The 15,082-nt window shown below is 44.1% G+C and overlaps 1 protein-coding gene across 2 annotated transcripts in view; it reads right to left on the bottom strand.

Annotated features, from left to right (window-relative positions):
- Window positions 1-15,082, bottom strand: part of PHYHIPL (phytanoyl-CoA 2-hydroxylase interacting protein like) — a 179,965-nt gene that overhangs the window by 7,573 nt on the left and 157,310 nt on the right. For both annotated transcript variants that reach the window (XM_073548265.1, XM_073548266.1), the window contains exon 3: window positions 3,060-3,234. In XM_073548265.1, coding sequence (XP_073404366.1) covers window positions 3,060-3,234 — 175 coding nt within the window. The remainder of the gene's footprint in view (window positions 1-3,059; window positions 3,235-15,082) is intronic.

The raw sequence follows: 15,082 nt of genomic DNA, 5'->3' as shown, positions 1-15,082 counted from the left end.
TCTGGGACATCATGTCTCGCTCCATCCACCGTCACGTTGCACCACAGACTGTTCAGGAGTTGGATGATTTAGTCCAGGTCTGGGAGGAGATCCCTCAGGAGACCATCTGCCGCCTCATCAGGAGCATGCCCAAGTGTTGTAGGGAGGTCACACAGGCATGTGGAGGCCACACACACTACTGAGCATCTTTTGCTTGTCATGAGGCATTTCCACTGAAGTTGGATCAACCTGTAATTTGATTTTCCACTTTGATTTTGAGTATCATTCCAAATCCATTCCCCTATGGGATATTCATTTTGATTTACATTAATAATTGTAATTTTTTATTGTTCTGAACACATTCCACTATGCAATGAATAAAAATTTGCAACTGGAATATTTCATTCAGAGATATCCAGAATGTGGTATTTTAGTGTTCCTTTTATTTTTTGAGCAGTGTATATACATACTGTGTATATAATATACACTCACTGGCCACTTTATTAGGTACACCTGTCCAACTGTGTGTTAAGACTTAATTTCTAATCAGCCAATCACATGGCGGCAACTCAGTGCATTTAGGCATGTAGACATGGTCAAGACAATCTCCTGCAGTTCAAACCGAGCATCAGTATGGGGAAGAAAGGTGATTTGAGTGCCTTTGAACGTGGCATGATTGTTGGTGCCAGAAGGGCTGGTCTGAGTATTTCAGAAAATGCTGATCTACTGGGATTTTCACGCACAACCATCTCTAGGGTTTACAGAGAATGGTCCGAAAAAGAAAAAAAATCCAGTGAGCGGCAGTTCTGTGGCCGGAAATGCCATGTTGATGCCAGAGGTCAGAGGAGAATGGGCAGACTGGTTCGAGCTGATAGAAAGGCAACAGTGACTCAAATTGCCACCCGTTACAACCAAGGTAGGCAGAAGAGCATCTCTTAACGCACAGTGCGTCGAACTTTGAGGCAGATGGGCTACAGCAGCAGAAGACCACACTGGGTACCACTCCTCTCAGCTAAGAACAGGAAACTGAGGCTACAATTTGCACAAGCTCATCGAAATTGGACAGTAGAAGATTGGAAAAACGTTGCCTGGTCTGATGAGTCTCGATTTCTGCTGCGACATTCGGATGGTAGGGTCAGAATTTGGCGTAAACAACATGAAAGCATGGATCCATCCTGCCTTGTATCAACGGTTCAGGCTGGTGGTGGTGGTGTCATGGTGTGGGGAATTTTTTCTTGGCACTCTTTGGGCCCCTTGGTACCAATTGAGCATCGTTGCAACGCCACAGCCTACCTGAGTATTGTTGCTGACCATGTCCATCCCTTTATGACCACAATGTACCCAACATCTGATGGCTACTTTCAGCAGGATAATGCGCCATGTCATAAAGCTCGAATCATCTCAGATTGGTTTCTTGAACATGACAATGAGTTCACTGTACTCAAATGGCCTCCTCAGTCACCAGATCTCAATCCAATAGAGCATCTTTGGGATGTGGTGGAACGGGAGATTCGCATCAGGGATGTGCAGCCGACAAATCTGCGCCAACTGTGTGATGCCATCATGTCAATATGGTCCAAAATCTCTGAGGAAAGCTTCCAGCACCTTGTTGAATCTCTGCCACGAAGAATTGAGGCAGTTCTGAAGGCAAAAGGGGGTCCAACCCGTTACTAGCATGGTGTACCTAATAAAGTGGCCAGTGAGTGTATATGGTTAAAACATGGAAACAATATAATAAGGTAGCAAAGTTCATTTGATAATACAAATGTACAGAGGATACAAGTGTCACACCACCTGGAGACGCAACTGCAAAATGGATGTGGGGGTACTTGGCATCATAGTAGTCTCTGTATGCTCATTTATGGAATTGTTTTCTCTTAAAGGAGTTTTCTGGTCTTCTGACAAAATCCTGCAGTCACTCTATGTGACTACAGACTTCTGAATACTGACAGCATGCAGTGAGCACGCTGTCAGGATTCACCGGCGTTGATGGTGTGAGCAGGCAGTCACATGCTAACTAGACATTGGATATAAACCTGTGGGTGTACACACCCGTTTTGGAATGAAAATTCATACTACCAAATTTCCCGGAGGTTAAATAGACCCAATTAAAGGGATGTAATAAAAAATGACACTGTATTTTCTTTAAAAATGATAGATTTTTAAAATTGCAACAGTTAACCTGTGTTTTTCCTGTTAAAACTTGACTCATTCATTTTTCGAGTCCCATCCACTTTGCTGATGATCTATTTACACTACGACTTATATACTGTCCTACCTATACCATGGCTTCAGCCCATAGATTAATACGGCATCACTGGGATAGTTATCTTTCATAAAGTGCACTGATATCAATAAAGCTAACTAAAATCAACACATAGCCTCCCCAACAAATTTTGCCTATACAGGCTTCCTCAGGGGCTGGGGCTATATTAAATGAGGAAATAGAGTCCAAAATCGCGCACAGATGCCCTTGAGGAAGCCTGTAGAGGTGAAACTTGTTGGGGAGGCTATGTGTTGATTTTATTTAGCTTTAGTGATATCTGTGCACTTTACGGAAGATAGATATCTAAATTATGCCATATGAGTCCATGGGCTGCAGCCATGGTATAGGTAGGACAGTACAGTAGAGTGACTGCACACTTATCGTAAGACCAGACAGCCCCTCGAAATGTTTTATTTGTGCCTTTGGGATTATTACCTTTTACTTGCTTTTCCTTTTCATTCTATCCGTCGTGCTTTCACAGTAATACGACGGCAGCTTATTGTCTATGACATCTGCTACTTGGCTAAGTGATAGTTCTGTTTCCTCATTATCTTGTATCCATGTTTGTAACCTCAAAGATCGAACTTCTTTCCCTCTACATCCACATGATGAGGAGATGCTATTCTGGGTGTCGGCGGCCACCACTGAGGACATTCTCGCGCTTACTGAGCACCGTTCTGAGTTTACGCAGTACAGGAGATTTGATTTCGCGATAAATGAGCGGATGAATGAAATATTGTAAGAGTTTAGTTTATCATTACTCTTCATAAAGCATAAACCAAGGAACCTCTTGCATGCACAGTAAAATTCTCACCTGCGGTGCAGAACTCAATGATCTCACTCCACTCTGACACCACATAATCACCGTCCACCTGTTTGGATGCCGTCTGTACAGCCACGGTGTATTCAGTCCTTGGGCTCAAGAACCAGTGTCCTCGAACTGTCATCGGCAGAGGCACGGCTTTGGCTACCAATTTAGTGGGGACGTCCTAAGAGAAGAGAATGGCTACAATTAGGGATTATTATGTGAATTTGGGATAAGATACATCACATGGCTCGCGCCCGTCTTTCCGCACAAGTGTCGGTCCAATTACACTGTATTCACAGACGGAGGACAGCATGCTCATATATACGTATGCCAGTCATATAATGTAAAGGCACAGTCTCCTTGTATTCCTTTCACCCTATAGACTTCCTTTTATTACCTCACAGGCCCTATTACAATGGATTGTGGGGGGTAATCTAATATATAAAGCTCAAGTGTGTGTATGTATGTATGTCCGGGATTGGCATCCGCACCATCGCAGCTACAGCCACAAAATTTGGTACAGTCACACGTCTGGACCCCGAGAGCGTCATAGGCTATGTTGTGAGGCGATATTTTAACCCCGCGCGTTCCAATTCACCAAACAATTTTGCCCCTATCTACATAATGGGGAAAAAGTGTGTATCAAGCCCCTCATTATGATATATTGGTTGCCATGGCAACGCTGATGTCATCATAGGTTGCAAGCCCCGCCGCTCATTATGATGTCATAATGGTTGACTATGGGATGGAGGATGTGTATGACGGGTATATGGGCATGGGACTATGGGATGGCGGATATGTATGACGGGTATATGGGCACGGGACTATGGGATGAAGGATGTGTGATGGGTATATGGGCACTCGACTATGGGATGGCGAATATGTATGATGGGTATATGGGCATGGGACTATGGGATAAAGAATATGTGTGATGGGTATATGGGCATGGGACAATGGGATGGAGGATGTGTGATGGGTATATGGGCATGGGACTATGGGATAGAGGATGTATGATGGGTATATGGGCACGGGACTATGGGATGGAGGATGTGTGATGGGTATATGGGCACGGGACTATGGGATGGAGGATATGTATGATGGGTATATGGGCATGGGACTATGAGATGAAGGATGTGTGATGAGTAGTGTTGAGCTTTCCGATACCGCAAGTATCGGGTATTGGCCGATATTTGCCGTATCGGAATTCCGATACCGAGTACCGATACTTTTTTCGTATCGGATACCGAAATCGGAAGTCCAAAATGCAATGAGCCACTTTTGTGGCTCTGATTGGCTGCCGAAATGACGTCATCATGATGCGCTGTCTGTGCGCATCATGATGCGCCGTCAGTTCGGGCCTTCGGGGGGGCTGTGCCGACTGTCCGGGGGTCTGTGCCGGCCTGCCGGTGGTCTGTGCAGGCTCCGGGGGTCTGTGCCGGCCTGCCAGGGGGCTGTGCCGGCCTGCCGGTGGTCTGTGCAGGCTCCGGGGGTCTGTGCCGGCCTGCCGGGGGGTCTGTGCAGGCTCCGGGGGGCTGTGCCGGCCTGCCGGGGGGCTGTGCCGGCCTGCCGGTGGTCTGTGCAGGCTCCGGTGGTCTGTGCCGGCCTGCCGGGGGGCTGTGCCGGCCTGCCGGTGGTCTGTGCAGGCTTCGGGGGGCTGTGCCGGCCTGCCGGTGGTCTGTGCAGGCTCCGGGGGTCTGTGCAGGCATCGTCCGATGGGACTACATGTCCCATCGGGCGATGCCTGCTACCATGACAGTGATTGACACATTAGCCAATGATGGGACAGTAGTAGTCCCATCATCCGGCTAATGTGTTGAATGTAAAAAAAAAATAAAAAAATAAAAAAAATTTACATGCTACATACATGCTACATACATGCTACATACATACAACATGCATACTACATATATACTACATGTAACATACATACTACATGCAACATGCATACTACATACATGCTACATACTACATGCATGCTACATACATGCTACATACTACATACATGCTACATACATACTACATACATAATACATATATACTACATGCATGCAACATACATACAACATGCATGCAACATGCATACTACATATATACTATACATACTACATGTAACATACATACTACATATATACTACATGCTACATACATGCTACATACTACATACATGCTACATACTACATACATAATACATATATACTACATGCATGCAACATACATACAACATATATACTACATGCATACTACATATATACTATATATACTACATGTAACATACATACTACATATATACTACATGCAACATACATACTACATACATGCTACATACATACTACATACATAATACATATATGCTACATGCATGCAACATACATACAACATATATACTACATGCATGCAACATGCATACTACATATATACTATATATACTACATGTAACATACATACTACATATATACTACATGCTACATACATGCAACATACACACTACATGCTACATACATGCAACATACATACTACATACATGCTACATACATACACACTACATGCTACATACATGCAACATACATACTACATACATGCTACATACATGCTACATACATACTACATATATACCACATGCATGCAACATGCATACTACATATATACCACATATATACTACATGCATGCAACATACATATATACTACATACAATACATACATATAGACAAACAGTACATATAACATAGAGTACATACTCACCGTCACTTGTCACTTTGATCCCCGAAGCCATTGTCCCCTTGAGGAATAAATATCAAAATAAAAAAACACCAATATACTTACCCCGATCCGCAGAAGTCCACGAGGGTCCCACGTCCATCTTGCGTGGAGAACAGCAGCATCAGCTGATGCTACCGTTCTCTACCAGCTCCAGGAATACAATGACGGAAGGTAGGAATTTCCCACGCAGCAATGGCATAAAGTGAGACTAGGGACTTTTTTTTTTTTAAAGTGGTGGAGGAATACAGTGCGGAAGGATACCTACCTTCCGTCATTGTATTCCTGGAGCTGGTAGAGAACGGTAGCATCAGCTGATGCTGCTGTTCTCCACGCAAGATGGACGTGGGACCCTCGTGGACTTCTGCGGATCGGGGTAAGTATATTGGTGTTTTTTTATTTTGATATTTATTCCTCAAGGGGACAATGGCTTTGGGGATCAAAGACAAGTGACGGTGAGTATGTACTCTATGTTATATGTACTGTATGTCTATATGTATGTATTGTATGTAGTATATATGTATGTTGCATGCATGTAGTATATATGCAGTATATATGTAGTATGCATGTTGCATGCATGTGGTATATATGTAGTATGTATGTAGCATGTATGTAGTATGTAGCATGTATGTAGTATGTATGTTGCATGTATGTAGCATGTAGTGTGTATGTAAGTAGCATGTATGTAGTATGTATGTTGCATGTATGTAGCATGTAGTGTGTATGTTGCATGTATGTAGCATGTAGTATATATGTAGTATGTATGTTACATGTAGTATATATAGTATATATGTAGTATGCATGTTGCATGCATGTAGTAAATATATTGTATGTATGTTGCATGCATGTAGTATATATGTATTATGTATGTAATATGTATGTAGCATGTATGTAGTATGTATGTTGCATGTATGTAGCATGTAGTATATATGTAGTATGTATGTTACATGTAGTATATATAGTATATATGTAGTATGCATGTTGCATGCATGTAGTATATATGTTGTATGTATGTTGCATGCATGTAGTATATATGTATTATGTATGTAGCATGTATGTAGTATGTATGTTGCATGTATGTAGCATGTAGTATATATGTAGTAAGTATGTTACATGTAGTATATATGTAGTATGCATGTTGCATGCATGTAGTATATATGTTGTATGTATGTTGCATGCATGTAGTATATATGTATTATGTATGTAGTATGTAGCATGTATGTAGTATGTAGCATGTATGTAGCATGTTGTATATATGTAGTATGTATGTTACATGTAGTATATATAGTATATATGTAGTATGCATGTTGCATGCATGTAGTATATATGTTGTATGTATGTTGCATGCATGTAGTATATATGTATTATGTATGTAGTATGTATGTAGTATGTAGCATGTATGTAGCATGCATGTAGTATGTAGCATGTATGTAGTATGCATGTTGCATGTAGTATATATGTAGTATGTATGTTACATGTAGTATATATGTAGTATGCATGTTGTATGTATGTAGCATGTAAATTTTTTTTTTTTTTTTTTACATTCAACACATTAGCCGGATGATGGGACTACTACTGTCCCATCATTGGCTAATGTGTCAATCACTGTCATGGTAGCAGGCATTGCCCGATACGACTTGTAGTCCCATCGGACGATGCCTGCACAGACCCCCGGAGCCTGCACAGCCCACCGGCAGGCCGGCACAGCCCCCCGGCAGGCCGGCACAGACCACCGGAGCCTGCACAGACCACAGGCAGGCCGGCACAGCCCCCCCGGCAGGCCGGCACAGACCCCCGGAGCCTGCACAGACCACCGGCAGGCCAGCACAGCCCCCCCGGCAGGCCTGCACAGACCACCGGAGCCTGCACAGACCCCCCGGCAGGCCGGCACAGCCCCCCGAAAGGCCCGTACAGACCCCAGAGAGGCTGTACAAGGCAAAAATAGGGTTTTTCTTATTCCGATAGCGGAAGTCCCATAGACTTGAATGGGACTTCCGGTATCGGAATCGGCGATACCCGATATTTTTTTTAGGTCGGCCGATACCATCCGATACGATACTTTTAAGTATCGGACGGTATCGCTCAACACTAGTGATGAGTATATGGGAACTCGACTATGGGATGGCGGATATGTATGATGGGTATATGGGCACGGGACTATGGGATGGAGGATATGTACAGTTGTGGCCAAAAGTATTGACACCCCTGCAATTCTGTCAGATAATACTCAGTTTCTTCCTGAAAATGATTGCAAACACAAATTCTTTGGTATTATTATCTCCATTTAAAATGTCTTAAATGAAAAAACACAAAAGAGAATGAAGCAAAAAGCAAAACATTGATCATTTCACACAAAACTCCAAAAATGGGCCAGACAAAAGTATTGGCACTCTCAGTCTAATACTTGGTTGCACAACCTTTAGCCAAAATAACTGCGACCAACCGCTTCCGGTAACCATCAATGAGTTCCTTACAATGCTCTGCTGGAATTTTAGACCATTCTTCTTTGGCAAACTGCTCCAGGTCCCTGATATTTGAAGGGTGCCTTCTCCAAACTGCCATTTTTAGATCTCTCCACAGGTGTTCTATGGGATTCAGGTCTGGACTCATTGCTGGCCACCTTAGAAGTCTCCAGTGCTTTCTCTCAAGCCATTTTCTAGTGCTTTATGAAGTGAGTTTTGGGTCATTGTCCTGCTGGAAGACCCATGACCTCTGAGGGAGACCCAGCTTTCTCACACTGGGCCCTACATTATGCTGCAAAATTTGTTGGTAGTCTTCAGACTTTATAATGCCATGAACACGGTCAAGCAGTCCAGTGCCAGAGGCAGCAAAGCAACCCCAAAACATCATGGAACCTCCGCCATGTTTGACTGTAGGGACTGTGTTCTTTTCTTTGAATGCCTCTTTTTTCTCCTGTAAACTCTATGTTGATGCCTTTGCCCAAAAAGCTCTACTTTTGTCTCATCTGACCAGAGAACATTCTTCCAAAACGTTTTAAGCTTTTTCAGGTAAGTTTTGGCAAACTCCAGCCTGGCTTTTTTATGTCTCGGGGTAAGAAGTGGGGTCTTCCTGGGTCTCCTACCATACAGTCCCTTTTCATTCAGACGCCAATGGATAGTACGGATTGACACTGTTGTACCCTCGGACTGCAGGGCAGCTTGAACTTGTTTGGATGTTAGTCGAGGTTCTTTATCCAACATCCGCACAATCTTGCGTTGAAATCTCTTGTCAATTTTTCTTTTCCGTCCACATCTAGGGAGGTTAGCCACAGTGCCATGGGCTTTAAACTTCTTGATGACACTGCGCACGGTAGACACAGGAACATTCAGGTCTTTGGAGATGGACTTGTAGCCTTGAGATTGCTCATGCTTCCTCACTATTTGGTTTCTCAAGTCCTCAGACAGTTCTTTGGTCTTTTTTCTTTTCTCCAAGCTCAATGTGGTACACACAAGGACACAGGACAGAGGTTGAGTCAACTTTAATCCATGTCAACTGGCTGCAAGTGTGATTTAGTTATCGCTAACACCTGTTAGGTGCCACAGGTAAGTTACAGGTGCTGCTAATTGCACAAATTAGAGAAGCATCACATGATTTTTCGAACAGTGCCAATACTTTTGTCCACCCTCTTTTTTATGTTTGGTGTGGAATTATATCTAATTTCGATTTAGGACAATTCTTTTTGTGTTTTTTCATTTAAGACAAATTAAATGAAGATAATACCAAAGAATTTGTGTTTGCAATCATTTTCAGGAAGAAACTGAGTACTATCTGACAGAATTGCAGGGGTGTCAATACTTTTGGCCACAACTGTATGATGGGTATATGGGCATGGGACTATGAGATGAAGGATGTGTGATGGGTATATGGGCACTCGACTATGGGATGGCGAATATGTATGATGGGTATATGGGCATGGGACTATGGGATGGAGGATGTGTGATGGGTATATGGGCATGGGACTAAGGGATAGATTATGTGTGACGGGTATATGGGCATGGGACTATGGGATGGAGAATATGTGTGATGGGTATATGGGCATGGGACTATGGGATGGAGGATGTGTGATGGGTATATGGGCACTCGACTATGGGATGGTGGATATGTATGATGGGTATATGGGCATGGGACTATGGGATGGAGGATGTGTGATGGGTATATGGGAACTCGACTATGGGATGGCGAATATGTATGATGGGTATATGGGCATGGGACTATGGGATAGAGAATATGTGTGATGGGTATATGGGCATGGGACTATGGGATGGAGGATGTGTGATGGGTATATGGGCACTCGACTATGGGATGGAGGATATGTATGATGGGTATATGGGCACGGGCCTATGGGATGGAGGATGTGTATGATGGGTATATGGGCACGGGACTATGGGATGGAGGATGTGTGATGGGTATATGGGCATGGGACTATGGGATGGAGGATAATTATAATTTGTTATAACTAACCACATTTAGTTACTATGCCTGGGCAGCGCCGGGCTCTTCAGCTAGTAGAAATATATGGTTCATAAAAGTAATTTCCTCCTATATTTTTTTACCATATTTTTCAGACTATAAGACGGTGCGTCTTATAGTCTGAAAAATATGGTAAAAAAATATAGGACCATAAGACGCACCCCAAATTTTCAGAAGGAAAATAGGGAAAAAAATTAATGTATCAAATGGGGGTCCGTCTTACAGTCTGAATTCAGCTTATCGGGGATCAGCAGCGCTGGTGGAGCGGGGTCACAGGAGATGTTTGGTGGTCCGGCGATATGATTCCCATCCCAGGCTGGTGCGGCAGGTGCAGTGGCCTGCGGAAATCCCATCCCAGGCTGGAGCAGCAGGTTCGGCGGTCGTCCTCGGGGTTCGGTATCTCAATCTGAGCATTTTCCTGGAGGCCACCGCATCACAGCAATGGATGTGCGGGGCCTTCGGGCTTTCACAAAATGTCGGCGGAGGCCCCCCCTGCACCACAGAGCACCACCACCGAACCTGCCACACCAGCCTGGGAAGGGAGTGTGATCATCACCCGGCAGCGTCGGACCGCGACCTCCGCAGAATTGACCGATTGCTGCCGCCACAGTATTTGTAAGTATATTCCAACTATAAGACGCACCCCCATTTTTCTCCAAAATTTTGGGGGAAAAAAAGTGCATCTTATAGTGCAAAAAATACGGTAATTGATTACATTAATCTGTCTATCGCTTTTGATACACCAATTAGGCTGCTCTTACTGCATGCATTAAGAGCTGGATTTGATAACACATTTTTTATTACTGAATATTTATATATAATATTAGGGCATTAGATTAAATCTGTTTATCAATAAAATGTCATAAAGTTAGACATAATGAATGATCAATGATTCATCTGCAATAGTTTCAATTTACAGAATTATCTCACATCACGGCTGAAGACTGCATGTTAGGCCTCCTTGTGGTGACTATTGGTACTGCAGATATTTATTAGTATTTTTGGACGAATTCAATAAAATCAGCTCATCGACGTCTTCATACCACTCAGGATAAAATGTATGGAGGTTTAATGATAACCCACTTGATAATTTGGTGGGTGAGCCAGGATCTTACTTATTTGCTGCACTATGTTGGTCCGGTCTATGTGTTTGTACGTTATTATTAGTGATGAGCAAACGTGCTGGGATAAGACATTATCCAATCATGCTCGCCTGTGAACTGGGTATCTTCATCGTGCTTGAATAATATGTTCGAGTCCCCGAGGCTGCATGTATCATGGCTGTTTGATAGATGCAACACATGCATGGATTACCTAACAAACAGGAAATTCCCACACGTGTTGCGGCTGTCGAGCAGCCGTTAGACATATAGCCTGGAGGTCCTGAACATATTTTTCAAGCACGCCAAAGTCATTCAGTGAGCACTCGAGCATCCTCAGATAACACCTTATCCGAGCACGTTCGCTCATCACTAGTAATTATTAGATCTATGCCTTCCCTGTGCACTCTTATTAAAAATGTTACAAAAATGATGATTCTTTGTGCAAGACGATCCAGGATACGGACACTGAACTGATGTTTAGCATTCAATTCTAAAGCTGCAAATGTCCCAGTATCATGCAAATATGAAAAAAAAACTGAAAAAAGTTGTTTTTTAAACTTTATTTTAGCAAAATTAAAGTAGGATTAATTTTAAGTATGAACAATTGTACAGACTCTGACAACATAGTTTCTGTATAATTTACTAGAATTGTGCCCCAAGAGGAGAAATAAAACTAAAAGACATAACGCAGAATAGTAGGGTTGTTTTTTGTTTGTTTCTTTTATGACAGTATGCTATAAAACCTTTGCCAAACTCAGTTTTGGTAAGTTGTGATAATCATCTCAATCAATTTCTATGGGGAAAGTGGGTTATTCTGAAGATTAATAGATGGCATCAGTGGAGAATTGTAAAGGAAAGTATGGATATCAGAGGCGCACGATATGGCCGAAACTGGACACATCACTATCGCAACTATATGGACTGGTTTAACTCACCATTCCAAAACCGTTGGCTACTATTATGGTGCTTGAACCTCTAGGCTGAAGCAACATATTGTAATCTGAATTCTTATATTTATAGTGGTTTGAAGAAAGCACTATCATGTAATCCGAACGTTGCTAACTTATTCTTCTTCTTCTTCAGTTGATTTTCCGCTATTAATGCGTCCCGAACCGCTACACGCACTCCATTGAGGAGTTCAGCTCAGACAAATCGTAGGCTGAGCCACTCTGGCCTCCAAATCGGAGGCTGAGCCACCCCGGCCTCCAAATCGGAGGCTGAGCCACCCTGGCCTCCAAATCGGAGGCTGAGTCACCCCGGCCTCCAAATCGGAGGCTGATCGACCCCAGCCTCCAAATCAGAGGCTGATCGACCCCAGCCTCCAAATCGGAGGCTGAGCCACCCCGGCCTCCAAATCGGAGGCTGATCGACCCCGGCCTACAAATAGGAGGGTGGCCCCGCCCACCAAATCGGACCCTGAGGGGCCCCACTGGCCAAAGTGGCCCCTGAGAGGCACCCACAGTTAAAACGGATCCTGAGTTGAAAGTCTTGCAGGGGCAGCAGGCAAGTCTCTCTTAAAAGGGGCAGCCCAGGCACCATTTCAAAGCACTATCTGTACTTCCTTCAGGAAATACACATCTAGTTATTCTACTTCTTCTCCGCGTTTTCTGCAATTAATGCGGCCCGAACCACTCGGCACAGAAACCTCGTTCATGCGGCGTTTCGAAGCCCTTGGTGGGGACAGGTGTGCTATGTATTTTTGGAGTCGATCCAATTTGCAGTTTTTAAAAAAATCGCATTTTAAGCAAAAATTTTCCCATAGGAATTAATGGCGACCTTTCCATGACCCCCAACTGATATGGATTGAAACCACAGCGCAGGTGATGGCTAAGGCCTTTCACACTTCAGTTTTTTACAATTCCTTTAAAATTCTTCATTTGTCGGATCCGTCAAAAAAAACCGGACAGATGGCATACTAAAACGGATCCGCCATCCGTCCTTTTGGCGGATTTTGACTGATGCAAAAAACTGAAGTGTGAAAGAGGCCTAACCTTGGCACTCCATCTGTTGTAAAACTACAACTCCCAGCATGCCCTTGCAACCTGCAGCAGTTGAGGCATGCTGGGAGTTATAGTTCTCCAACAGCTGGAGTGCCAAGGTTCGCCATCACTGCAGTCGGACACCAAAGTGGCTTTAGAAGCCCAGTGTGCCAAAGTGGCCCCTGAGGGGCCCATAGCGCCAAAGTGGCTCCCAAGGCAAAGTGGCAGAATGTGTCAACATGGCTAAAGTGACCAAGTGGCCAAATTGGCTACCGAGGTGCCGAATGTGCCAAAGTGGCTACCAAGTGGCCAAAGTGGCTACTGAGGTGCCGAATATGCCAAAGTGGCTACCAAGTGGCCAAAGTGGCTACCGAGGGGCCGAATGTGCCAATGTGGCTACCAAGTGGCCAAAGTGGCTACTGAGGTGCTGAATATGCCAAAGTGGCTACCAAGTAGCCACCGAGGGGCTGAATGTGCCAAAGTGGCTACCAAGTGGCCAAAGTGGCTACCAAGGTGCCGAATGTGCCAAAGAGGCTACCAAGTGGCCAAAGTGGCTACCGAGGTGCCGAATGTGCCAATGTGGCTACCAAGTGACCAAAGTGGCTACCGAGGTGCTGAATATGCCAAAGTGGCTACCAAGTGACCAAAGTGGTACCGAGGTGCCGAATGTGCCAAAGTGGCTACCAAGTGGCCAAAGTGGCTACCGAGGGTCTGTGTGCACCAAAGTGGCAACCAAGGATTCATGCATGCCAAAATGGCTACCAAGGGGCCAAAGTGGCTAACAATGGGCCCCGCACAAGAATGATCACAAAATATTTCCATGAAAACGTGATATGCGCTTTTGTCCATTTTTATTTTTCAGGGCTACTGCTGCAATTAAATGGTTGCTATCATTACTAAGGTCCCCATCACACTGAACGAGCATCGGATCCATGACGTTTCAGCAATACCCCGCTGTGACGGCGGCAATTGGTGCGTGTGACAGGGGGATACAACATCGCAGGGGGCATTCCTGAGCATGGCAGATCCAGTCCCGGCCGTTTTCATCGCTGGGGTGTCATGCATCATACACTCCCAGCGAAGAAATTTGTTCATTGTGACCGCTGCGCTTGCAACGCTGCGATGACGGGTTTGCGACGTTGCAGCATTGTAATCGTCAGCGGTATCATTCAGTGTGAAGGGACCTTAAGGACTTACTAGTCCACTAATTGTACAATTTTATTGAGTAAATAGGGAGCACTGCTATAAGAAATGTATGTGACAAGGTTCCCTGATTTCTATAACAAATGTTAGTGGCCTGATTAATGAAAATTGCCTCAGAGTAAAACCATTTTGGTTGTCCACAGCAACCAGAGATCAGCTTTCATATTTGAAACTGCTGAGGTAAAATGAAAGCTGACCTCTGATTGGTTGTCGGGGCCACTAGAGCAGTCAGGCAGTTTCACTGTGTGAGGCCTGCTCTTCCTAATCTGCTAGTCACCTTCTAATTTCTGTGTTCGGTGAATAACATAAAGCAGAATTTCTGAAGGAATTTCCACTGAGGTAAATCTGCCCCATAATCTGCCCCTAAGGGTGTATTCACACGTGTGAGAGGAGCAGTTAACAAATCGCTGCCATTTTTTTCTCATAGCAAATTTTGCCATACAGTATTATGTAAGGGCTGGGAGCCAAAAAATAGGGCGAGTCATTGTTTCTTTCCCGCAGCCCTAAAATACAGGATTT

The sequence above is a fragment of the Dendrobates tinctorius genome, unplaced genomic scaffold (assembly GCF_039654945.1).
Source record: "Dendrobates tinctorius isolate UK_male_01 unplaced genomic scaffold, ASM3965494v1 ptg000156l, whole genome shotgun sequence".
Taxonomy (NCBI): Eukaryota; Metazoa; Chordata; class Amphibia; order Anura; family Dendrobatidae; genus Dendrobates; species Dendrobates tinctorius.
This window is presented reverse-complemented; position numbering and strand designations above follow the sequence as displayed.